Below are 27,408 nucleotides of genomic sequence, written 5' to 3' on the forward strand. Positions count from 1 at the left end.
AGTTTGGAGGGAGGGGCCCAATTTAGAGCATCCAACAGAACAAGAGACCACCCTTTACACAGCCTCCGCAAGGCCCCACACAAAGATTTTGTTTGTCTGCTTCACTTTGAACGTCAAGGCCAGTGGGTTCAGGCCCCACAGCTGCTGACCTGCATCCTTGTCTCCTTTCCCACCGCCACCCATGTGATCAGCAGATTGGCATCAGCCACATTCACTGGAGACATACAAAGGTCAAGTTCTTTGCTCTGATCAACATTTTCCAGCAACCTGTCCTCCATAACCTCCCTGCTCGGCCAGACAAGAGATCACCCCTTGTACACATGCAGTTGTTGACCATTTTGTTGACTATTTTCCAAAAGCTTTCACAGTTGTATAGAATGGTGCTAGGGGTCCTCCAAGATCCTAAATTTCCTTCATGCAACCACTGAATCATACCTGGTCATTTTGGTGCAGTGCAATTGTACTGTATACCAACTTTGGGGTGCGGGGGGAACGTGCATGAGATCCTCCAAGCTCAGTTAGGAACACTCAGGAAGACCAACACATACAATGCACAACTTTTCATTCCGTAGACAATTATTGAGCACTTCCTAAGGGCAAGGTGGGATGCCAAGTGCTAGTGTCAAGAAACAGGGTTCTTCCCATAGTACTTTACTAGGGAAGGCAGATGAGGCAGATACACAGGACAATAAAGAAAACGATGGGATAAAATGGTCCCCCCCCCCCCCCGCCCCGAGAACAAGAAAAGAGCAGTGTTCCAGTGGAGGAGATACAAACCAGGTTAGGTCAGCAGGAGTCTTGAAGCAGACTGGCCTTGCTGAGTGGGGGTGGATTTCTAGGCTTCGACCATAGCATGGGCAAACGCAGCCTACATTTGAAGAGCCTTCAACACAGGCTAAAGAAGCATGGGCTTTTTTTATGTATCAGTGAGTAGCAGGAGGGGGAGTAAACTGTCTAAATGGTGGTGGTATAGAGATGGATGGGATAGAGACGAGGCTGAGGACCCCAGACCAGTCAGGAAGCTCCTGAGATGAACGGCTGTGGCCTGGCCTAGCAGAACTGGCTATAGCAATGGGAATGGAGTAACTGGAGACTCAAGAAACACAGTGGTGGCAGAAACAGGGACTTGAAACCATCTTATGAAAGGGTAGAGAAGGAGAACCTACTTCCAAGTGATACTATAATATGTGAACACTTAGTTGGTGTCCATGGACTGGCTGTCTCTTGCTATTTAATTTGTGATTACTGTTCACATCCTTCATTGAACCCTTAAGACATCCCTTACGTAAGTGGGGAAGTTATTTTAATACTCCTTTGACAGACCAGAGAACTGACCTGACCAGGGCACTCGCATTGGTGTAAAGCTGGGGCGAGAAGTCTGCATAGGGCACATTACACAATCAAACAAAACATAAAGATAGCACAAAACTGTGATATGGGCATGCTTCTGGTGTAAGTGGAGCAGAGTCGATAGAACTTTATACCGTGAGCTGTGTTGGAAGCTGGTCTGCTGATAAAGTCCATCCCAAAAGCAAATGGAAAGCTAAAACACTCTGTTAACATTTTAAAAATGGATGCACAGGACTCAAGTCGGTTGAATTAAGTTATCCTTACCGGGTGCTATTTTTAAACTCAAGTTTTCCCATCATGAAGTCTAAAGAGCACACAGAGAAATTCACAGACAACGGTTTAGATGGTTTAGTACTTTAATGTTCTTCACACAATTCGACATAAATACCCATAATGGAAAAACAAGAGGGGAAAAGGCTCTTCAGCAAAGGGTCTGGAAGTCCAAGTTTCACTTTTGTTTACACAATAACAAAGGATAAGGTAGTTTAACAAACAATTTCAGTTTGAAGGCGTAATTAGAAAACAAACAAGCAAACCAATCTTCTCCTCTAAGTATTGAAAAGCCTAAGAGTGAAGCACAGAACTTCTAAATCTCATTTCTTAAAGCAGCTTAAAAAGAATGGTTGCAACTGTTGCTAATGTAATGTGGTAAGGCTCAAGGTCAAGGATTGTAAGAAATTCTAGAAGTCCACATATACCGCTGAGAACCATATTATTAGAAATATGGATGCACAATGTTATAAACTATATGGTATTAAAAACAGACCTTGCTATATAAACATACAGTATATGTCATGTTTATCTCTTTATGAGAATAACAGTATAAAGAAAGATCTACAAAACCCTTTTGCCTGGAACTTTTAAGCAGTCACCAAATGGTCAATATTTGACCTTACTCAATGGCTACTGAGCCCAGAAGACTCCATGCTGTCGTTCTGGAAGGCTCTGGACTCAGCACCTAGCAAATGCCACCCCACCCCACCCCCAGACTGTGCATTTGTATTTCTGCAGAAATAATGGAAATTTGCACAGTATTAAATCACAGGCAATTTGAACATGGAGATCTAGCTAGAAAAAGTAGCAGCAAAGATAAAATAAGCTGGAATTCCTCAGAAAAGCAACAGGAAGATTTTTTTTTAATGCTGCTAGTTTTAAGTCAGAGTTAGAGTGGCCATTAAGTCCACTAGCTCCACAGAGCTGTTGATGTTTTGTTGTTCTTCTTTGAAAAAAAGAAGAATCTACAATAAGCACGTTCATTCGAGAAAAATACCACGTTGGTTAAGTTTGTGTAGCCCTTCCCAAGTTACTTTACGTTTTGCACACTGCTCCACATACAATGGTTAGGCTGTGTTCACAGCTGATGCATCTCTAAAAAGTTTTTCATGAAGGCCGCCAGCTTCTGAACGTCTTCGATTGTGACAGCATTATACAGAGAGGCCCGGATGCCTCCCACAGACCTGGAACAACCAAAGAAACCCTATTTGCCACCATTAAGACAAAAGCATCTCATTTAGCATCAAGACACCCGCTCCTGTATCACTGCACCTAAAGGTGTCATGTCCAACCTCCCACCTAAAACCCACGATGGGTGGCCAGGAGACAGACATTTCCACCATGAGGAAAGTCTCCCTTATGCAGTGAAGGTCTATCATGCTCTTAACTTGGCAAAGAAAGAAGATGTGGGGGAAGAAAGGATGCGTTAAATAAAGTGGGTGGTCCAGCTCACCTCACCACGCACAGGGGGGGAGCAGGGGATGAAGGTGCTACTCTCCTGTGTGAGGCCATATTTTTCATAAAGCATGAGAGATTAACTACTTTATCTGATGTTCAGGTGGAGTAATCGTGATCTGACCCACTCTGGAATGGAGAAGAGATGGCAAACTACGGTCTGAGAGCTGTTTGAGAAGATTTTCAATGGCAATTTTGACAAAACCCCCAGAGAAGATGTGGTTCCAGGCACTCTGTAGGTGAGAGAATCACCTTAAGGGACATTGTAGGTCAGAGAATCGTCTTAAGGGATCTATGAGGAAAAGGAAGGTTTACCTCTGTGACAGCTGATTTTTCCTAAGAAGTTACATAACTGCTATTCCAGGCTGAGCTGGCCCCGACAAAGTTCATTCCACATTTGAAAAACTAACCCAAACTGGACTGGATGTGCACTCACCTATGCCCTTTCAAGGAGACCATGTTGAGCTCAAGAGCTTTATCGAGAAATCTTTTTTCTAAAGCATCGTCTCCTTTGATGCTGCCAATGCGGAATGGAATATTCATCTTGCTTCTATTCTGGGGCTCCACTGGACATCTGAAAAACATGTTTCTTATTCCGGCTTCTTTTCTGAAATGGGGGGCTGTCATTAACAAATCAACAGACAGTTTTGTTTCGTTTTGTTTTTTAACTTTTTCCAGATGTGAACAGATTTTTTTTAAAAAGTAGAATCTGCCCCCAAGATATTTATAATTTACTTGGGGTGACCAGACACTTGCATATAGAATAGTAAGTTAAAGTTCTCTTGTGTGACCTGTACTTAATTTGTATAAGCCCAAGTATCCTCATCTAAAAATTAGGAATAATAATTATACCACCATTTCAGACTCATGAGAAATAAACAATAAGCTGGTCCTAATAGTGGCTGTAAGACTTAAAAATAAGGACTAGCAACTTTCAAAGCACTTATCACAGTGTATTGTCCCAAGCAGTGTGGCCTTGAGCAAGTTGTTTAACCTCTTGGTTGTGCCTCGCTTTCCTTATCTGTAGAGTGAATATAACAATGGAACCTACCTCACACGGCTCTTGTAAGAACTAAATGAGTCAGTATAAAGAATTTTTTAAGGAGGTACCAGGGATTGAACCTTGTACATGGGAAGCAGGCACTCAACCACTGAGCTACATCCACTCCCCAATGAGAGCTGGGTTTTTGTCTGTTTGTTGTTTTTTTTAGGAAGTACCAGAGATTGAACCCAGGACTTCATACATGGGAAGCAGGCACTCAACCACTTGAACTACATCTGCTCCCAAAGAATTTTTGTGGTATGTTTAAAAATGGCCATGAATTCTCCACAGCCCCTCCCAGTAAAAGATGGGTCTACCTCTCCACTCCATCTTTTGAACCTGAGATGGTCTTGCGACTTCCTTTGACCAATAATATGCGACAGAAGTGATGCTGTGCAACTTCAGTTCCCTGGCCTTAGGGCCTCGCAGCCTCACCTCGTGTCCTCGGTGGTGGACTGACTCGCAGCTCCCACACACATCCAAGTTCTAACCCCCAGTCCTGTGGGTGACCTCGTTTGTAAGTAGAACCTTCCAAGATTCTATTTGGATGAGGCCAAATGAATCAAGGCCTTAATCTTCTAACTCCTTATGATGCAGGCAATTGGATGCAGTTACAGAAGCCAGAGAAGCAGCAGGATCAGCACGTGACAGAGGACTTCTAGAAAATCACCATCAGAAGGCTACAGGCTCTGAAGAAAGCATGGCTTTGCCGTTACTTTGATTTTGGACTTCAAGCCAAAATCAGAACTGTGAGACAGTAAATTCCTATTGTTGAAGTCAGCCAGGGTGTGGTGTTTGTCACAGCAGCCCTGGCAAACTAAGACTCCCTCTTAAAACAAGGGCTGCTATGTCAACAGCCTAAGCTAGCCTGAAGGTGCTACGTGGTCCAGCCAAAAGGCACCACCAATTATGCCACCAGATAACTTTAGTTGACAACTTCAGTCGCTGGGACCAGCAGCAGAAACAGCCAGCTGCATTCAACTCCAACTGCTGACCAAAGAATCATGAGCAAATAAAACACTTATTGTCTTAAGTCACTACGGTTTTATGACTGATGAAGAAACAGATAACTGATACAAATTGGACAAGTTTCTGGAATATATTCAATGATACATACCTGATAAATACAATAAATTCACCTTTTTCTTCCCAATACCTTGCTTAGGGCCTAGTGCATACAGGCTCACAAAAAATGGATATGTGAATTTTTATCTAGAAAAGGTTAATATATGACTTCAGTTTCTGATTTGAAAGACAACCAGGTAAAGTTATTTTTTGTTGACAAGCACAGGAGCCAAATGAAAGAAGAGCCAACCTGCTACTCTGTAATAAAAATAAAGGACAACGTGTAATAAGCTTTTCTGTAGCACACCCTATTGTACACTTCCACAGGATCAAATTAAACAGCCACTAACATCCATGTGAGTAAGGGCCCACCAACGAGGACGCTCTCCCCTAGGACATATACACAAATAAAGTTAAAACGAGTCCAGTGCACACCTTCAGGCAAAAGACTTACAGGAAGTCCACCAAATAGCTGGTAATGGACTGTGAGACGGAATTCCTGCCCCCAGCCCCTCCTCACCACAGTAGGTTTCAGAGCTGACTAATACACTTGCCAACGCGAAATGATACCTATCAGAAGCCAAACTGTATCTCCTGGTTTTAATCTGCATTTCCTAAAGAACTAATGAAACTGGGCCTCTTTCCTCTTTAGCCATCTGCATTTCTTCTGAGTCTTTTGTTCATGCTACACAACCCCATTTAAAAATGCTGTGATCCTTTTTCCTTGACTTACGGGAGGCTGCCTATATTAATGATAGAATTGTTCATGTTGTCTAGTGCAAAATTTTTCTCCAAAATCTTCCACTTGTTTTCTCTTTTATGAGGTCTTAAGCTGTACAAATTTCTATGTATTTTTATGTAATTAAATATGTCCATTTTTTACTTTACGGAGTTTTATGGCTTGCTTAGGATTACTTTCTATTCTTAGATTTAAATAACCTTTTTCATTTAATTTGAAATGCAATTCTCAAGTCAACATGGACCACTTTCTGGACTTTCCTCTGGCTCCACTGAGCTGTCCCTGTGCCTATGTTTAAATTAATATGGCTTTACAGTGTTTTAATAAATCATACGTTAAGCACCCTATTATTTTTCTTTCTCGAAATACTTTCAGCTATCTTGTGGCATTGACTTTTCAAGATAAACATTTGAAAAATTTTTTAAATTCTAAAGTAAATCCTTTAGAGATATGGAGAATACTTTTATCTTTATGAGTTTGGAAAGAACAGACATCTTAACAATTTTGAGTCTTTTCTTTTAGAAGCACAGTGTGTCCCCCCAATATTCAGGATTTCTTTCAGATTTTTAAAAAAGTTTCTTTGGTAAGGTTTTATATTTTTATAAAGTTTTGTAATTTTTTAAGAGTTTTATTCATGTTAGGATTCATAAATTTCTTACTGGTCTATTTCTAGATACTTTATCATTTTTGTAGCTATTGTTTACTCCTGAAGTATTATGGATATGCACTGATTTTCATATATTTAGCCGTAACTGGACACTAACTCTGCAGTTGATCATTTCTAAGTTTTTCTGTTGATTCTTACACATTTTTTTTTTTAAGTACAGGTGCTGGGGATTGAACCCAGGACCTCATATATGGGAAGCTGGCACTCAGCCACTGAGCCACATTGGCTTCCCTGAGTTGGCCCCTTCATTTGTTTGTTATTTGTTTTCAGGAGACATCAGGAATCGAACCTAGGACTCCCGTGTGTGAAGCAGGCGTTTAACCGCTGGAGCCACACCCACTCCCTAATTCTTACACTTTTAAAATGGAACATGGCATCCCCTGGAATCTGAGATCTTTGTCATTTCCTTGGTATAGTTGTTAAAGAGCAGAGACTCTGGAATTCGGGTCCCCAACGAGCCTCTCCACACTCCCGTCCTGGCTGCTCCCACTTACTAGCTGCAATCTCATCACCGCCTGTGTCTCTGTAAAACATGTTAGTACAGGCAAAGTGCTGAGGACACTGCCTGGCACAGTGCCTGGCACATTTGGCAAACGTCAGCTGTTATTATTCCTTTCCAGTGCTTTATTTGATTTCAGAGTCTTAACTAGATTCACCACAAAGGTAAAAAAGATGACCTCAGGTCGAGCTATAAACTGTCCCGGAGCCGTCCTTGTAACAGTGAAGTAATACCTAACATGCATTAAGCACTGTGTGTCAGGAACATCTGAGTACTTCACCTACTAACAACCTCAAGCGTGCTAACTTAAGGAACGCTGGCTACGTGCCAAGCGCTGTGTGTGGTACTTCATACGAGCTCCCCAGCACCCCAGCCCATGCTCCTAACCTCCCGAGGTGAGCCTCTTGATTTGTACGCATTTTTATTTAATTCTCATGACAGTCCTAAGAAGTATGATTATGATATCCATTTTACAGATGAGGACTGAGGCTTAGAGCAGCTCATTTGCCCAAGGTCACGTGCTCCTAAGCGGCACGGCTGGACTTCTGAGCCCAAGGTGCTACACTACCCACACACATGGCCTTACCTTGGGGCAGCCAGTGCCATGTGGCAGATGAAGTTAGATGGATATACGGTGTGTTAGTCAGCCAAGGGGGTGCTGATGCAAACTGCGATACAAACTACCAGAATCTGTTGGCTTTTTTTTTTTTTTCTCTTCCTTTTCCCAATCCCACCCCGCCACCCCCCACTTGTCTACTGTGTTCATTTGCTGAGTGATCTTCTGTGTCTACTTGTATTCTTGTCAGCAGCACCTGGAATCTGTGTCTCATTTTTTATTGCATCATCTTGCTGCATCAGCTCTCCGTGTGTGCGGCATCACTCCTGGGCAAGCTGCACTTTTTTGTGTGCTGGGCAGCTCTCCTTACGGGGCGCACTCCTTGCATGTGGGGTTCCCCTACGCGGGGACACCCCTGCGTGGCAGGGCACTCCTTCTGCGCATCAGCACTGCATGCATCACACAGGTCAGGAGGCCCTGGGTTTGAAATTTGGACCTCCCATGTGATAGGTGGATGCCCTATCCATTGGGCCAAGTCTGCTTCCCTCTGTTGGCTTTTATAAAGGGTATTTATTTGGGGAAGAAGCTTACAGTTACCAGGCCATAAAGCCTAAGTTACTTCCCTCCCCAAAGTCTGTTGCCCCGTGTTGGGGCAAGATGGCTGCCGACGTCTGCCAGGGTTCAGGCTTCCTTCTTCCCTCTTAAGGCTCTATGGGTCCAGCTTCTTCCTTTCTCCGCTGTAGGCTTGCACAGGGCTCATCTCTCTCCCAGGCCTCATATGTTTCTGGGCTTAGCTGCTCTGGTCTCTCTACAAGGTCAGCTCTAAACTATCAGGCAAATGACTCATCTCTCTTCCGGGGGCCTCTGCCATGTCTATGGAGCTCAATCTTTTTGCGATCTTCTCTTGTGTATCTACTTCTGTGTGTGTCACTTATACAGCTCACCAAGGGGGCGGGGACTCAACCCTGCATGCCCTAATGGGCGAATCAAAGCCCTAATCTTGATTTCATCAACTAAACGTAAAGCCTCTGAATTTAAATCAGTCAGAGGGTATCATGCCCAAAGGAACAGACCAGTTTACGAACAACCCATATTTCTCTTTGGAATTCATAAATACTATCAAACAGCCACAGTGGGGTTCTCTTAGCCAGTCTCAGAGTTCTCTGCCAGGGTCATGGGAAGCCTCCCACAGTGGCAGAGGTGCTGCACCCATAACCAACCACCCAGAACTCACGAGTCGGGGAGGCATGGAGGAGGGAAAGGCCAAAAAACAAAGCACAAAGGGGTGGTGAGTGGCAAATGCTAGATTACGAGGCCCTCCTCTTTAGAATGGTACCTCCCCTTTGGAGCCATTTGACTGAACCGTCTCCACAGACTGAAAGAAAAGTGAGGACCTTCCTGAAACGTCACCCGGATCAGCTGGTGAGCAGCTGTCTACTGAGGAAGAGAGGAAGCTAAAGCCTGCTCTGGGAACTGTGCCACAGAAATATCTGAGCGCTGGATGACGTTTTCTAGGCAGGCGGCCGTGAGGGCAGAATGGACACAAGAAGCTCCCAGAAGGAGATTTATTTAAGAGGAGGCGAGTCCTGGGTCAAGGCTGTTCCTCAGTGGGTGCGGTGTTTGGGGTGCGAGGGGCGACGGGAAGAGCATCCGATTCGCCGGGAAGGCAGCCTGCCTGCTGCGCTAGCCTCAGCAAGCTGCCTCCTGGGGAATGCCTAGGCAGGGAGCCGGAGGGAAATGAAGCTCTGGAAAGAGAATTCAGGGGCTTCCCAGCCATCCCTCTCCATTCTCTTATTTCATCTGCAATTCCCAGGATTTTTTCCAGCAGTACCTTCATTCTTTCTGCCTACAAATGTCCTGAGAAATACCTGGAGCCAAAAGCTACTAGAAAAACCGGTCTCCCCTCCACAACAGCCCCCCAGTACTTTCAGTCTCACTCAGGTTCTGAACAATCCTGGGGAAACAGGCAGGGTCATTTATTCTTCTGTGTTTCCCTGGAGCCTGCGACAAGGCTAACCCAGAGGGTTAGCTCAGGAGCCTCTTGCTGAATGAATGGATGGGTGGAAAATTAATGAGCAGATGAGGAATGGATGAATGGATGGAGGAGTGAATAGGTGACCTAAACATGGCCTCAGACCATTCTGCAGGCTTTCTTTCTAATTCCAGCCTAAGCCACCCCCTCCAGCCCACTCTCTGCTCCCTGTACACACAGTGCCTTGTTCCCTCTAAGCTCCTGTAGCAGTTTGATATTATTAATGAATTCCAAAAATATTAGATTATGTTTGTAAGCTGGTCTTTTCCTCTGGGCATATTAGAGTGTTTGTGATTCAGAGGTTTTATTTTCACTTTATTAAATAATGATTAGGGCTTTGATTGGGCCATGTCAGTAGGACGTTGAGTCCCCGCCCCCTTGGTGGGAGGGGACTCACAGATGAAACTACACAGCAGAGCAGTTAGTTAGAGTTAGTTGGAGTTTTGAGCTGGAGCCCAGGAAGTAAGCACACAGAGGAGCAGAGCAGATGAGCCCAGAGAGAAACGAGGCCCTAGAAGGGAGGAACCCAGGAAGCCTGAACCCTGGCAGACATAGGCAGCCATCTTACTCTAACATGTGGCGATAGACTTCAGTGAGAGGAGTAACATGCTCTGTGGCCTGGTAACTGTAAGCTCCTACCCCAAATCAATACTTTATAAAAGCCAGCAAATTTCTGGTAGTTTGCAACAGCACCCCTGTGGCTGACTTATACAGTTCCTAAAACTACTTCTATCCTCTTCTCTGCCTAATTCTACTCATACAAGATCTGGCTCATTCAAAAGCCTTCCCTCCCTTCCAGCCAGAATAGTATCTCCCTGTTCCAAGCACATGGAACATTCTTGAGCACTTGGCTCTGAACACCTTGGACCGTTTCCTGTTAACTGTGCATGGCAAAATGGCTGCAGTGTGCACTGGTGGGGTACGCAGGCCTTCCCGCTCACATCCAGGGCCTAGGGTGGAAGCTTCTCTACGACTGAGCCCTCCGCCTGCACAGAACAAGCAGGCAGGAATATAAAGCGTGCACCCCTGTCCCCAGCTGGCACCCAGGCCCTCGGACGCCAGACGTGGGAGAGGAGCCCAAAGGCCAAGACGTCTAGCCAAGCCCAGCTGCCCCAGGGCCTGAGGCTGGACAGTCACTGCATGCCAAGAACTCTCAGGAGCCCACAAGAAGCATTTTAAGGGCAGAGGTAACCATAGCATCCCAATTTATCCTAGATGTACAAACAATACAGCCCTCTGCATGAGTGACTATGTAGTGTGTTAGGAAGTCTTAATTAAAGCATACCATTCTATGTTAAGATTGGGGCTTCCTTTTGTCTTTCCCCCATGTGGCCCATGAAATCTCAAATGGAGTGCAAATTCCCATTGCCTGCTGGACTTCTTTGTGCTTTACAACAAAACCAAATCCCAAAGAGCCGTGGCCTCTGAGAAGGGGCCCTGCCTTTGGTTACTGTGTGTAGGCGTTTATGTATAGGTGTATTATGTGTATATAGCAGTTTGGAACTGTTTATGAATTCCAAAAATAGATACTGAGTTATGCTTATAAATTGGTTTGTTTTTCTGGGCATATTAAGTTGTATCATCTTCAGAGGTTTCACTTTTACTCGATTAAATTATGATTAGGTCTTTGACTGGGCCACATCAGTAGAGTGTTGAGTCCCCGCCCCCTTGGTAGGAGGGGACTTACAGAGAAAACTACAAGGCAGAGGAGTTGGTTGGAATTTTTTGATGCTGGAACCCTGGAAAGTAAACACAGGAGAAGAACACAGAGGAATAGAGACAGCTCCATAGACATGGCAGAGGACTCCGGAAGAGAGACAGACAGATGGTCTACAGCTGACCTTGTGGAGAGAACAGGGCAGCTGAGCTGGAAAGAAAAGAGCCCCGGGAGATGAGAATTATCCCAGCCTACAGCTGATATTGGAAGAAGCTGGGACCACAGAGCCTTAAGAGGAAGAAGTAGAAGGTTGAACCCTCATAGATGTCGGCAGTCATCTTGCTCCAACATGGGGTAACAGACTTTGGTGAGGGAAGTAACTTATGCTTCATGGCCTGGTATCTGTAAGCTCCTACCCCAAATAAATACCCTTTATGAAAACCAACCAATTTCTGGTATTTTGCATCAGCACCCCTTTGGCTGACTAACACAGTGTATAAATATGCAAGCACACACCCGTTCATGGACACACACACATACAATGTCGAGTTTGGTCTTTGTACGCCTGTACCCCCTTGAGGGAAAGGGAGAGCAATGAAGGCCTCCTTTGTTAAGCTTCTGTGTGTGCCAGGCACTGGGCCAGGGGCTTCCCATCTGGCATTCCGATGAGAGGCCTGTACATTTCTGTGCCCCTCACGTGGACTGGCCCAGCGGTCAATACAGATTTGTGAATCATTGGGTCATGAAAATATCTACCCCATCCCAGAGCCAAATCCCTTCACAAATCACAGGCCTGTCCTGTCTTAAGGGAAGCAGTGAACCTTCTAAAGAGGGTAAACAACCCAGAGGAGGAGGCCGAGAGTGAGGATTTACCCCCAGGGTCTCCAATAGGAACCCTCGGGTCAAGCTGAGCGCTTCCAGCAACTGGACATGTCTTCTCCAAGCGGAGAGACAGAAGAAGCAGGAATGGGGGACGGGAGTGGGTCCAGCGAAGACCTGAGGTTCTTCCCAAGGGCAATGCTGGGGGAGGCATCGCCATCCCCTCCAAGAGGGGGCCAAAGCCTGGGCCTGCCGGGTGGGGATGCAGGGGGACAAGTGTGCGCCTCCTGCTCGTAGAGCCCCGGGACCACCCGGCCAGAAGTGGAAGGGAGGCACCCATTTCTCCAAGGTGCACAGCGTCCACAGGACATATTACACCCCAGGAGACAAACGTGAGATAAAACCCATCAACTCACACGTAGAATCCCTGCGAGTGATCGATGATATCGTAAATCATTTGCGATTTGATGGTGCTGAGCTTCTCCATGGTCGCTGCACCGCCGTTGTTCTTAATCCACTCCAGGACCAAGCCCATGACGTAGATGCTAAAATAAAGATTGAACAGAGAAAAAGGGGAAAGTCATTCCATTTTTGTTTACATTGTACTGAAAGACTTAAAGACTTGATTAGAGACGGACAAGATGAGAGCATGTCATGAAGCAAGGAGTAGGATGAATCCAAGCTTAGAGGCGAGGGCCAGTTAGGAGGTTTCATCAGATGCCTTGCTGGACTCCGCAGCAGTCCCTTCCTGCCCAGCTCAGGTCCTGAGGCAAACACTTCAGGACAGCTGGAACGCCCTCCCACTTCCACCTGCTGAAATCCATTCCTCAGACTCCCCATCTCCCCACCTTCAGATACAGCGGTCACGCGTCACTTCCTTAACTCGCTTGGCCAGTCCTTTCCTTGCGGCTTTTTTTCATTTGCTCCTTTATTGTACACTTCCGTGTGCCTGTGTTTTGGATGCTGTCCTCTTGGAGGGCAAGAGCCCACGTGATTCACCTTGTGCACGCTAACTCAGGCCCTTCCACCCAGCCGGGGAGGCAGCAGGGCTGCCTGTCAGGAGAGCGGGCTGGTGTCCCAGTTGTCATTCTAGCTCCCTTTCCTAGCACTGGCTTCCCCATCTGAGAACAGGGACACCTACCTACCAACACCCACCTGCTGTGGACACCTGGCACTCGGTCTGCTCTTCAAGTGCCACCTCCCACCCAACGTGCGGACCCCACTGAACCAACCAACCACCCCCCACCTCGCTCCCCTGGGCTCAGAGGTGCACACGGGAGACAAGTCGGAACAATCAGAGCCTTCCCAAGGATTTTCTGAGTTGCAAGTGAAGAGAAAGGGGCATACCATGTGCTGGTGAAACTGTGAGGGCATGTGTTTCTAGGAAACGTATGAAGGTGGCACAACTGAAATAAATAAGCCCCAGTTGCAGGGGGCAGAGATCAGAAACAGAGTGGGATCTGCTTGCCTGGGTCCAACTGCACCTCTCTCTTTCCTGCAGCTCGGGATCATTCCTTTCTGAGCCAAACAGCTCAACTTTCTGTCCCGTGCAAGACCTCTGGGCTCTCCGTGGGATTTCAAGAGTTGGGTTGGGTCACCCGTCGAGCACAGGGCCTGGCACGTGGAAGGTGGGGCAAGTGAATGGAAGTTACTAGAACCTTTACTCTCAGGTGCTCAGTACTGGGGAAAACACCCAATGTTGAAGGGCAGCAGATGATATTTCCCCAGGGGTCTTCTCAAGGCCTCTCTTTAAAAAGGCGCTGAGGTCTCCGCTGAACATAGAAAGCCAGTGGGGTGGGAGCAGAGGTCACCTGGGGAAGAGGCTGGGAGTTTGGGGGTCTGCTATCAGCCACAACCGCTCCACAAGGTCCCCTCTGGGGATTGCTGCAAATTAAGTTACCAGGAGCCAATGCTCAGCAAAGGTCTGGGTTGGGAACATGGAACCCAGCTGCCTGTGTTTTAAAGGGTTCATGCCTTTGCTTCTAAAATGCCATAAGCAAACCACATAGCATAGGCTTACAGACCTAAGTCCATCTGTTAAATGATTACGTAAATCCCAGTTCATCCGTTCTGTGGGATATCATGCAGTTATTAAAGGGAAAAAAAGAAGGTAGGGAGTGGAAGTGGCACCTCCGCATGGGAGGTCCTGGGTTCAGTGCCGGTACCTCCTAAAGAAGACAGACAAACAATGAGCAGACTTCAAGCAAAAAAATCAAGCAGACAATGAGCAAAAAACAACAATCAAAATAACAAACAGAAAACAAACAAGCAGGGAGCAAATGTGGCTTAAAAAATTGAACGTCTGCCTCACACATGGGAAGTCCTGGGTTCAGTTTCCAGTGCCTCCTAAAGAAAAACACAAAGAGCAAAAACAAGGAGCAGACAATGAGCACTGACAATGAGCACAAACAATGAGCAAACAGACAAGGTGCCATCTTTCTAGGGGCAGGGAGGGGCGGGGCAGAAAGGCAGGCTTTTGAGCTGGCATGGAAGAATGTCCACTGGTGTAGTAGAGGATAGAAAAGAGGAAGTTCCAGAGCAGTGTGTATGTATGGTAAAGTTCAAACCCACGTGCATAATTCAATATATGGCTCCACATATTTGCAGATGGCTGGCTAAAGGTCTGTTTAGGACATACAACAAGCAGTTAACAGTGGTTACTCGGACAACTTGACACATTTCAGAAGTCTCTGCTGTGAATATGCATTACTTTATAATTTTCCTTAAGCCCATATCAAAATATTCTGTTGATTAATGCTTAGAAGAGTACACAAAGTCCCCAGGAAACCTCTCTCTGGCTATTCTGAAGACTCTGACTCTGCAGGAGAGCTTCTGGTGTTGTGACACAATTTTGCCAGGAATCGGTGAGCGTTTGGGCTAGTCTACTGTCCACCTCTGCAGACCCCCAGGCAGCTAAACCCCCTGGGCATAAGCCCCATTCTAATAATGCAGCCAGGGGTAATGGTTTTCTGTGTTGTCTTTTTATTAGTTACCCTACCACACAGTGTAGGTCAAACAAATTTAAACCTGTGGGTTAGTTCACCATGTTAAGTAAAAAGTTTTTGTGTTCAGAAGGGGCGTTCAGGCATCTTTTTCTCTCTTCATTATTTGGGCTTAGTGTGTTCCACTGCAGGGTTAAACCAAAACGACAAGTTGGTCCTTTATTCTACCCCAGCTCATCGCTCAGGGCTAGAGCCCAACTATGTGAAGGTCTTTTATCCAGCACAAGGAAAATAAACTTCCCCGGGCTACTGCCCTACCCTCTGATGGAAAAAAACAAAAACAACCAAGAAAACCCAACTTCTTTTCAAACTTGGGACCTTTCCAAGGACTTCCATTTTGTGGCAGAAAGCTCTGTGGTGTACTGGGTGCCTTAATCAGCCTGCATTCAACGATTGAAGAGGGCATTTTACACAAATCTTTGAGTCTATTTGGAAGATGCTCTCTCTGGGTGAGCTACAACTTGTAAACTTGAATGCTTAAGTACTGTAAATGACCTTTTAATATTTCAAGTAATAAATTTATAGTAATTCCCCAATTATAGAGAACTTTCTTCCTTCTCTTCTTTCCGAGTAAAAGAAAAAGCAGCAACTGCCAGAAGGTAGCCTGGGGGCAGAATATATTTAATCCAGTGCCCTTCATCTCCTAGTCTACACGATCCTAATGAAATGTGATATTCTAATCGGTCTGAAAAAGAAACTTCACCTGACCCATCTGGTCAAAGTCAAGGGCAGGTTAAGACAGGGGCTAGTTTGAGGAATGCCCCAAAACTCTGCTTTGACGATTTCTAAGCATCTTGAGCTGTGATTCCAGACACTTCAAGCTCACACTGTGTCCACTGGCCACTGTTCAGCTTACTATTAACAGTCATTTTAACAGCTCAAAACAGCCATTTCATTTTTTAAAAGTTTGCATAGAATTACCTCTAGGAGAAGGCTCACCCACTCCTCCCTGATCAGAACTGGTTCACCTTGGGTCACACTCCACAGACAATGCTCCCTCTGCCCTGTCGGCCTCCTCACTCTCCTAGCCTCTGCCTCCCCCTGGAAGACTCGCCTGCCGCGGCCCCACCTCCGCAGGTGAGCACAGCCTCTCCTCTACCACCTGCAGCCTCACCTCTTCCCAGCAACCCTGCACCCGAGGCTCACAAACCACCTTCACCATTTAATTCACCCAGTTCTCGCTTCCCAGCTGGCCAGGATCGCTGGTGTCCTCCCATTGCCCAGAGCCCCCAGTGTGAGACGGTGAGTGAGGAGTCGTTCTCAGGGCCCCCACATCTCCAACATGCACCCAGGCTGAAACGCAGTGGGCTTAACGGGTTAAGTAGAAGAGTTAAAGACGCAAAAGGATGAGCTGCCCTGTATCACGTCGAGCGGTCAGGGAAGTTTCCATCTGAATTCTACGTTTGGAAAAATAGCCTTTCTCTCCTCTGGTAAATTGTGTGGAAGGGATTTTCTACAGGCAGCACTGGAAGAAAGAGCTCTTAAGTCCTGATCCAGAGGGAATTGCCGACCACATAAGCCCAAAGCCCCTCTTTTATACTTTTATAAGATCTTTCACCCAGCGTGGAAAATGCCTCCCATGTGGAAGAGATGGATTCCAGTCTGAAGACAGACTCCTTCAAGAACACAGCCATGCTGGCTGCTTGACTGCGCAGCAGTGAGGAACACAAGCCTCTGTACCCAGGCTCTGGTGCCAGGGGACCCCGGTTCAAATCCCAGCTATGCTGCTTACTAAAAAGAGGACCTCAGATTTGTCACTTGCAAGTTGGGAGTAATAACAGTACCTACCTCTTAAGGTTGTTGGGAGATTAAAGCGGTCACATGCATAGAGCATCACTGTTCACATCGTTAGCTCGTGGCTGCCCTGGAAAGAACATCATAAACCCTGCCTCTTCCCGAGCCCTCCCCTGTTGAGGCTCTGGGAACTACAACAATAATAATATAGCTGCTAGGATGTATCTACCACCAAGTGCCAGGCACGAAGCGCATCACCTGCATCCACTGATCGAACCCTCACAACCACCCAGCGAAGGGGGTGCTAGTCTCCTTCCTGAAGGACACAACTTGCCCAAGGTCACACAGCTGGTCGGCAGTAGACTCTCGTGGGCAGTTGTGAAACCCTAGGTGTCATGATCTTTACCAAAAGTGCTGCCCTGCAGCCTCCCACGCAGCTAACAGGAACCAGGCTAGCAGGACCCCTGCAGACTGGGTTAAAAAGAGAAAGGTGTTCAACCATGCAGATTTGCTCTATAGCAGCCAGCTTCATGCAGCTCTGGCAAGGAAAAAAAAGAGAGAACAGGGGCCTCTGAATGTTTCTCCAAAGCAGAACTGGTCATCTGACAGGCAGGCCATGGCACTTCACCTTCAAAGTTCATGCTGAAACACCAGGGCCTGGACTGCCAGGACCAAACAAAAACATCCGTCAGAAAAAAGGAGCAGAAAGGGCAAGAAAATAAACTGTGGTCCTGACGGGGGATTTGGGGCTACTGGGTCACCCGTTCATGGAAACATGAACTGAATTATGAACTCCAACAAAAGGCACATGCTTAATCTTCATCTACATCTCTGTATGAACCAGTCTGTAAGGAGGACCATGTCAAGATTTTATGAGTTAAGGTATGGCCCAACTGAAGCAGGGTGGGTCTGAACCAGAGAACTAGAGGCCTCATAAGAAAACAGATGCCAGACCTTAGACAAGCTGGTGGAAACTAGAAGAGCAGTCACAAGAAGAGAAAGGTTGCCATGTGATGGAGACAGAGAAGCAAGGCAAGGAATCCCAGGACTACAGCCAGTCAGGGCCAAAACGCTCCAGACTTCGGGTCGAACAGACAGTCTTGCTAATGCTTTCATTTTGGACTTCTAGCCTCCCAAACCGGAGGCAATAAATGCTAGTTGTTGAGAGGGGCGGCAGACCTGGCCCAGTGGTTAGGGCGTCCGTCTACCACATGGGAGGTCTGTGGTCCAAACCCTGGGCCTCCGTGCCCCATGTGGAGCTGGCCCACAAGCAGTGCTGAGGCACACAAGGAGTGCCGTGCCACGCAGGATGTCCCCCGCACAGGGGAGCCCCACGCGCAAGGAGTGTGCCCCGTAAGGAGAGCCACCCAGCGCAAAAGAAAGTGCAGCCTGCCCAGGAATGGTGCCGCACACATGGAGAGCTGACACAGCAAGATGACCCAACAAAAAGAAACAGAGATTCCCGTGCTGCTGACAACAACAGAAGCGGACATAGAAGATGCAGCAAATGGACACAGAAAACAGACAACTTGGGTGGGGGAGGAAGGAGAGAGAAATAAATAAATAAATAAATCTTTTTTTTTTAAAAATGCTAGTTGTTGAAGCCACCAATTGTGTGGTATTTTGCCATAGCAGCTCTGGTAAACTAAGACGGATGGGAAAGGGTGAGGCCCTGCCTCCTCAGCTGGTTACCTGAAGCTCGGAGGCGTGTTGTACAAGGAGTTGTTCCCAGCTTGCACTTTGTACTCCAGGACAGAGGGGCACTCTCTCAGAGCAAAGTCCAGCAGGTCATCGCGGACGATCACCACCGTGACCCCTGCAGAGCCCACATTCTTCTGAGCACCAGCAAAAATCACCCCAAACTGGAAAAAAGAAAAAGGTGCTGTTTGGGAGCACTTGACCATTGTGCTTAAACTCATTCAAACTTCCCACTGTCTTTCCATCGCAGTTTCTACAAGGAAGTGACTCTATCCCTGTTTCCAATGCATTCTAGTCTCTAAAGGAATCCCCACCTGGACAGCAAATCAATATGTCGCATTCAGAGGCTGGAGAGTGCATTAGACAGGACACAAATGGCCATGCAACAGACGCATCAGAATTACGTATTGCTACAAGCCACCACCAGAACACCACAGGCTCCAACGACTCACCTGCTCAGGAAGAGCTGCTGTGCCTTGGGGGCTCTGCTGGCCCAAGACGCCCACGGCCTTTCCTAGCCTAGTATATATTAACATCTCCATTCCCCCCAAAGAAATCGAGACACTGGGTTCCCCCAAAACAGCGTCTTTTACACCTTACCTTAGAAACATCCACTGGCTTGGACAGGAAGTTTGAGGACATGTCACAGACCAACACTGCTCCTTTGACATCAGGTATAAAATCAAACTCTACTCCGTGCACAGTCTCATTCGCACAGTAATACACGTAGGAGGCATCTGGGTTGAGGTTCCAGGTGCTTGGATCTGGAATTTCTATCACAGAAGACAGGTTTGAGACTTTCCACTTCTACTCCCCTCTTTCCTTGCGTAAATGGGAGTCACCAGATTGATAGACGTCCCCTAGTAGTTACAGAGAAGCTGCTTCCAAGGCATTTCACATGTAATCATGACCATTATTTGGGGCAAAAAAAAACACAACCTCGAGAACGGTGTGACGGATATTTGCTTTTTCTTGTCACCCAGCATCCATCCATCCTCCCTCCTTCGGGAGCCCCGGCCCTCCCCCACTCTTAGCCCACGTGGTTCCAGTGCCGCCAATTCCACCCCCAGCCCCACAGGAGAATATGAGGCACGGCCGCAGCAACTGATTCCGAATCAGGTATATGAGGCATCGGACTGTTACTGGAAATATTTGGACAAAAGCATTAAAACTGTAGTGGCTGCAGCCAAACCAGAGAAAACGGTTCTCCTGACGGTTCTCCTGACTGGAGCCACAACAAACACACCAGAACAAGGAGATGTTGTTGGGACCCTGGATTGGGTCATTTCAGTTAGATGAGCCTATAAACCTTCTCTCTGCATAAGCCAATTAATAGTCTTAACTAGGACGGCCAACTGCCCAACCTAAATGTTATCAAAGAAACTACTCTGGGCAGGGGCCACCCAACAACCGAGGAAGGCCCTCCCAGTCGACATTCACCAACCAGCTCAGCTCCCCTCACTTACTCGTGTAACTCCCAAGTTTGGGGTAGACAGTATTCACAGTCCCAAACTTCTTGGCTTCTTCTGCAGCCTTAGCTGACCAAGCTCCCGTCACCACGTAGTCTGCACACCTTCCAGCTTTCAGGCCGATCAGGTTTAAGGGGACAGCGCTGAACTGGCCAGACCCACCTCCTTGCACAAAAATCACCTTGTAGTTGTCTGGAACGGCTCTGAGCAGAAGCAGAGGTGGCGGTTATTACACAGACTCACATGGCCAAAGATTGAGAATGAGTGATCCTCTACCAGTGCTTTCCCTTCGGTGGATATACTATAAGAAATACGGTAAAATCCCATTACCACTAACTGTCCTCCCCGATCCAGTCATTTATCGATCCATATCTTTGGTTGATCCTCAGAGCCTCCTGACCCTGTGGTGAGCTGGCCCACGTGCAGAGCTGTCGCGCGCAAGGAGTGCCGTGCCACGCGGGGGTGCCCCACACGCAAGGAGAGCGCCCTGCAAGGAGAGCCACCCCATGTGATAAAAGCGCAGCCCACCCAGGAGTGGTGCCACACACACGGAGAACTGATACAGCAAGATGACATAACAAAAAAGAGATGCACTTTCCCGGTGCCACCGAGGGTGCAAGCAGGCACAGAAGAACACAGTGAGTTGACACAGAGAGCAGACAACGGGCCGGGGGGAGAAATAAATATAAAACTTTAAAAAAAAAAAGAACCAATGTAATAAAATATAGTTAATTATAATGACAATGATCATTTTTTTGTCACTTAAATCCCTTTTAAGCCAGTTAAACTTTCACAGTCCTGAAATGCTTAGAAATATCACACAAAATAAACACGAAAATGCAAGATGGGCAACAAGTAAAAAAGCATTATACACTGGGAAGTGGGTGTGGCTCAAGCAGTTGGGTGCCTGCCTATCACACAGGAGGTCCCAGGTTCAGTTCCCAGTGCCTCCTAAAGAAGAAAAGCAAGACAACAAGCTGGCATGACAGGCTGGTGTGGCAAACTGATGCAACAAGATGACGCAACAAAGAGTCACAATGAGAGACACAATAAGTAGTAGCAGAGGTGGCTCAACCCATTGGGCACCTCCCTCCTACATGGGAGGTCCCACGTTCAGTGCCTAGTGCCACCTAAAAAAGACGAGCACATAACGAACAGACACAGAGAGCAGACAGTGAGTGCAAGCAACGAAAGGGGGGATATAAATAAATAAAAATCAATCTTTAAAAAAAAAATTATGTACTAACTGAATTTCAGAGGCTCTTAAAAATCTTTCTTTTAATTATGGAATAGTCTAAACATATGAAGGCATTAATAATGGAACAGACACCCCGGTATATGGAGTATCAAACAAGAGTAACACAATTGAGTCTTCAAAGTTTTAAACTTACAACAATTCCCGCACAAGAGTCTCTGTGGTGTTAATAATCTTCAAGAAATCTGATGACCTGTGGCTCATTTCTGTGGAGAGAAAGATAACCAAAAAAGTTCCAGTTTAAAACCAAACTTACCAAAGTAACTTTCGAAGAAACTATAAAATTTGCAAATAAAATAACACAAAGAAGTTGCCGTTATTTTGCATTCAAATTTTATTTGAGTCCCAAGACTCACTCAGGTTAGAGGAAGATCCAAATTAACTTTCAAATTGCAAATCTGTTAGCCTAACAGTCACAGCAGAATAAATCCCCAAATGGCATCACTGAATGAATCATTAACTAATTCATCATTGGATCTCCATGAGTCTTCTCACTCTCTTTTTTTCAAGACTAGGAATCGATGTGCAATAGCTGCCATTTAGGACAACAGCACAGAATTCCATGCTAAGCTCTCATGTCACAGAAACCTAAGCATATGTCCCAAACCCACAAGGACAAACTCGAGAGCAACAAGCATACTCTATGGCCTCTTAATACTATGTGCCCTTTGGAACTACCAATAAATAATAACACAAACAAGGAAAATAAATTTGAGACTCAGAGGTCTGTCTTCTCTGATAATATAGGGGAGAGAAACCTAACAATGAAATTATTGACGTGCAAGGTCTTCTCAAAAAGCTTGCGCACTCTTAAACTTCGATAAGTTAATATTCTGGTATAATAAAAACTGTACACTGAAATAGGAAGCAACGTTACCAATGCTTTAGGGCACTACTATGCAAATGCACAATATCTTCTGATTTCAGATCTTGAGATTAGCAAAACCCAATCAGCCAACAGGAGGCTGAGATGCAGGACAGGCTCACCAGCTCAGAGAGGACGTTTAGCTAGCCTTTAAACGCTGGTTTCAAAATTGTTTCTATCAAGTATGCCATTGAAATGATTAAAGTTTAAAAGAGTAACTACAAAGGCCCATTGGAAGAGCCTGTAGTAATTCTAGGCTGGATGAGTTTTAATTGGTTCCCTCTGAAACCCAAACATTCACAGAATCCAAAAGTAAATCTTACCAAGAACACTTATCCCAACTCCTTTGTAGTCTAATAATTCTTTCTGTATCTCTAACAACACCTAAAAAAATAATAATAAATGATAAAACATCTCAGCATGCCACGCGCAGCTCGCTCTGTACTGTCCCCACCACTGCCCAGCCCCAATCCCTCTCTTCCCACAGTGCCCTCGAGCCTGCTCCTGCAGCTTCCACACAAGCTGGGTGTGAAAATGCGCAGCATCATAACGTTTGTTCTTACCGCATCAATTTAATTAGATATAACAATTCACTTGAGGGGAGTGGGTGTGCTCGGTGGCTAAGCACCTGCTTCGCATGTACGAGGTGTCAGGTTCAATCCCCAGGACCACCTAAACAGTTTTTTTCTTTAATTAAAAATTACTTGAATTTTTGAAAAAAGATCAAAAGATGAGACGTTAGAAAATGCCCCCTCTAAAATCTCCAAGTCTGTCCCCTGTACAAATCTCCAAGTCATCACTCTCTTAAAGCTAAAGTACAGAGTGCATAAAGCTCAGGGAATAAAAAATCTATTAGAGGGTTCAGGGAACAAGAAAAAATCAATTAGGGGGAGTGGATGCAGCTCAAGTGGTTGAGGGCCTGCTTCCCATCTTCCCATGTACGAGGTCCTGGGTTCAATCCCCAGTACCGAAAAAAGAAAAAACCAATTAGGCCTAAATCACCTATATGGATAACTCAATTTTCAAAAATCGTTTTTATCTAAAACGCTGGACCTGGAGAGGTGGGGTGGGCAGAAAGAAGGAAGTACCTGTTGTGAGGTAAAATCTGACCAGGGATACTGATCCTAACAACAGAGCTGCAAGGATGAAATTTTTTTTTTCTTTAATTTTTTCTTTTATGGTTCCCTTATCTGTTTGCTTGTTGTTTTTGCTCATTGGTTTTGTTTGTTTTTGTGGTGTTTTGGGGTTTTTTTTTTTTGCTCTTTGTCTGTTTTTTCTTTCAGAGGCACATGGAACTGAAACTGGGACCTCCCATGTGAGAAGCGGGCACTCAACTGCTTGAGCTTTATCTGCTCCCTCCTCATTTTTGTGTGTGTTTTTTAAGATTTATTTATTTATTTATTTATTCCCCCTTTCCCCTCCCCCTCCCCCCACCCTGCTGTTTTTGCTATCTGCATCCATTCACTGTGTGATCTTCTGTATCTATTTCTCTTTTGGTCATCTCATTTTTTCTCTAGGATTCATTGGGTTTTGATCCTGGGGACCTCTGATGTAGAGAGAGGTTCTCTGTTAGCTGGGCTACCTCAGCTCCTGGTTTCTGCTGCGCTTCACCTTGACTCTCCCCTTCGTCTCTTTTTAGTTGTGTCATCATCTTCCTGCATGATTCACTTGCACAGGCACTGGTTCACCGCACAGGCACTCAGCTCACCGCACAGGCATTCAGCTTGTCACGTGGGCACTGGCTCGCCACGCAGGCACACTTCCTCTTCTTTTTCACTAGGAGGCCCTAAGGATCGAACCCAGGTCCTCCCATATGGTAGGCACAAGCCTTACCACTTGAGTCACATCCACTTTCCCCTGCTCGTTTGTTTTGCTCATTGTCTGCTAGTTGTTTTTGTTCATTGTCTGTTCGCTGTCCATTCTTTGTTTTCTTAGGAGGAACCGGAACCAAACCCAGGACCTCCCATGTGGGAGGCTGGAGCTCAACTGCTTGAGCCACATCCACTCCCCCTTGCAAGGATAATATTCTTATTTCCAATTTGCAAGTGAGGACTCTCAGCTGAAGCTCAGAGGGCCTGAGTGAAGTGACCTTGCCCAGTGCTGGGCTCTAATTTGGACCTGGCCATTAGTTACCTGCAGCTTCCTGGCTCTACCATGTTGAGGTGGTTCCTAATCACCTTCTACATCCCAAGGACAATTGGGCAGGCTGGACTGAGGTGACTGGCCAATCCCACAGTGCCAGGCCATGGGGGATAAACCACGACTTATTGTTTCCCTTGCAAGGAACAGCTCACTTTTTCAAGGTTAAGTAAGACTCATAAAATACTACCTAAAAAAAAAAAGACACCTATCCTTATTTAAAAAGAAAAAAAGGGGGGGGGGGGTGGGACACAAAGCCCTTATCAGTTAAAGATGTATGCTGAAATATTAATGTGTTAAATGACATGCTATCTGGAATCGGCTTGAAAATCCTTGGGGGGAAGAAAAAAGGGAGGATGGTATGTGGGGCGGCGGGGGAGGGGAGAGTGCTGATACAAGATTGGCAAAATGTTGATAGGTGTTCAATCTTTGGAGATGGGTCTGTGGAGGTTTGTTATATCATTTCCTCTCTACGTTTGTATATCTAAGAATTTCCATAAAAAGTAAAGCGAAAGAAAAGTTCTAAAAATGAATACAAAATGGGTGTAATAAGTCCTCTGCAGAACTACTACACCATCAGAGACAGTCCTTAAGGTTTCCTTAAACAATAAAGGCTAAGGAGGGTGGAATTAAACATATAAGTTGGGCATGGCTCATCTGGAAAAGCTGTATTTTAACAATACAAGAATTAGACAAAAAAAGATTCCCTGAGCAATGGGTTCAAATTTATCAGTGTTTTACAAACTGTTGAATGTTTATTCCCACTGCCTGATTAAATAAACTTTAGTGAATGCTTTTCTTGAGTAAATGGAAATATTCTTCTTTTGACAGAATCATCTTTGAACTTCTGATTTCATTTGTCTTATATAAAGTATTCCCTAAAACGGCATCTATAAAAGTTCATAACTAAGTGAATCATTAGTTTTAGAAGACTTCAACACACACACACAAATGCCCCTCTAAAGCAGCACTGTTGTTGGTTTATTCCCCCAAACTCCATCCAGATTGAAATCCTTTTGTGGAACACAACTAATTTTTTTTTAATGAAGCAGAACAGATTAGAATGGAATGGAATACTGGAATACAACATAGTGTATATCACAGGTAGTACTATTTCATAAAACTTTTGCTTAAATTATAAATATTATGCACTGCATCCTTTTGTAAAACGTTTTTCATTGTAGGGTACAGTCGAAAAAGCTCAAAGAGCCTCTCCTTATAATCAATTTAATAAAGAAGACACATAAAAAGTAACATCTGCTACCCAGGCTAGAGAGCATATCTGAGGACAAAATTTGTTATGAAAACAAATAAAAATGGTCCTACTGATGATAACTGCCATTAAAATAAGCACAGACTACTGGGAGATCCCAAAAACGTAGCGGCGGCGGGGGGGAAGGGGTGGTGGTGGTGAGTGGGAGGAACAGGAAAGGTTCCCCAGCTCTAGCAGAAAATCGCACCTAAAATGAACTGCAATAAATGAGAAAAAAATAAGCCCTGCTCTCTCAGCCTACCCACAAAGCTCTCCCTAGAAAAGCTCTCTAAAATTGTAATTCTCTCTGTACTTACCATAACACAGAGGCGACTCTGTAGTCCAGGGACATTTGTACTCTGTTCTACGCTGTTCAACAATAGATTACTGTAAAGTACTTGGCTATGACCCCTGTTGCTACAACATATTATCGGATTTATCCTGGTTAGAAAAATAAAAACATAACAGCAAAAGTGACAATTTGTCAAGGAGCTCGAAACACATTACAGGTTTTGCCTTCTTCACGGGTGGGGATGGGGTGGGGGGTGGGCACGCGCGACTCCAAACTGCTAATGGGGGGAGGGTAGGAGCCGAAACCAGGCTAGGGGCATGGAAGGCAAGGAGAAGTTTCAGAACTTGCAGGCTCCAGTTGTGTGGTCCGGGGAAAATCCAATTAATTCATTTGCTCCACAACACAGTGAAGAGAAATGGGAAAGAAAGAAGAAGAAAAAAAATCTAAGCAGATGGGGAAGAAGCTTTAGGGAAAAGTAGGTACTATGGGGAGAAAGGGCAAGAAGGGACAGGCTGAACTGAGGACTTTCAAATTCAGATCTGTGAAAAGCAATGTTTCCAAGTGCGGGCTAAGCAAAACCAACGCGGGCCTCCAGGTTGCAAGCCCCTGCAAGTCAACGCGGTATACAAACTCCGTCATCCATTCATCCATCATTCTGGCGCACTCTCCATTTACGCATCCACTCCACGCGGCTGGGCTCGCAGCACCGCCTGCTGGGTGACACGAACGCTGAGCTGAAAGCTTCCTTTTCTCCGCGGCACTGGGTGGGGGTCGGGAGAAGCCCTGGAGGCGACAGACGCGTAGCGCAGGGCGCTAACAGCGCGCCCAGGCGGCCCGAGCCGTGCACGCCTCGCGGGGCAGTTGGTGCTGGGGCAGCTGCACAAGCACGCCTCGCCGAGCTCCTTCGGCGAGGTGCATTTTTCCCCAACGCCGCCCGCGGGACGTGCTGGCCCCGGCTGGCACGCGGGTGCAGAGCGTTTGCAGGCATTCGCGGCGGAGTGGGGCTTCGAGAGCCCGCGTAGAGATGTAAACCCACCCGCGCGCGTAATCGCCGGGACCGGCACTTACCGAGCGTGGCAGCTTGGCAGGCCCGGGCCCAAAGTTGACCACCTGCCCCGGAGCGTCCATGGTGCGGCGGCGCGGGCTGCGAGTTAGACCGGCAAGACAGAGCGCCGGGACAAAGCGTGTCTGCAGCTCGGCTCCAACCCGCGGCCTCCTTCCAACTCCCGTTGGCCTGCTCCGTTGCGGGCGCTGATTGGCTCCCGCTACCGGGCTCGCATCTCCATTGGTCGCGCGGTCGCCAGCCAAGGTCCCGGGGCGCAGTTGCTCCTCCTCGCGTTTACTCTTTCAACCCCCCTTTGCGATGAATGCAAGGCGCGCGGGTGATTGCACCATCCAGACTTGCCGGCTGCCGCGGGAGGTTGGTGGGCGGCGCGGAGAGGCGGCCCCAGCGAACCAGCTTTCGTGCTTCTGCGCCCTCGGTCAGCCCAATTCCAATCTTCCAACCCTGACCTCAGCCCCTTCTTTCTTGATCGGACGGGGCGATGC

The 27,408-nt window shown here is 46.4% G+C and overlaps 1 protein-coding gene across 2 annotated transcripts; it reads right to left on the bottom strand.

The window, feature by feature from the left end:
* Window positions 1-1,688: 1,688 nt before the first annotated feature.
* Window positions 1,689-27,408, bottom strand: PSAT1 (phosphoserine aminotransferase 1). Of its 2 annotated transcripts, XM_071216666.1 has the most exons (10): window positions 26,929-27,273; window positions 25,886-26,009; window positions 22,501-22,561; window positions 21,449-21,518; window positions 20,055-20,260; window positions 19,189-19,361; window positions 18,583-18,752; window positions 12,571-12,699; window positions 3,515-3,652; window positions 1,689-2,807 (listed from the first exon to the last, which is right to left on the bottom strand). In XM_071216666.1, exons 2-10 carry the CDS (start codon window positions 25,886-25,888, stop codon window positions 2,702-2,704), a joined length of 1,056 nt encoding a protein of 351 aa, XP_071072767.1. In that variant the 5' UTR covers window positions 25,889-26,009; window positions 26,929-27,273; the 3' UTR covers window positions 1,689-2,701. The 2 variants fall into 2 exon arrangements, with proteins under 2 accessions (XP_071072767.1, XP_004477570.1); XM_004477513.5 differs by lacking the exon at window positions 25,886-26,009 and having other exon boundaries at window positions 26,929-27,408.

This window comes from Dasypus novemcinctus, chromosome 8, assembly GCF_030445035.2.
Source record: "Dasypus novemcinctus isolate mDasNov1 chromosome 8, mDasNov1.1.hap2, whole genome shotgun sequence".
In the NCBI taxonomy this organism is placed as follows: domain Eukaryota; kingdom Metazoa; phylum Chordata; class Mammalia; order Cingulata; family Dasypodidae; genus Dasypus; species Dasypus novemcinctus.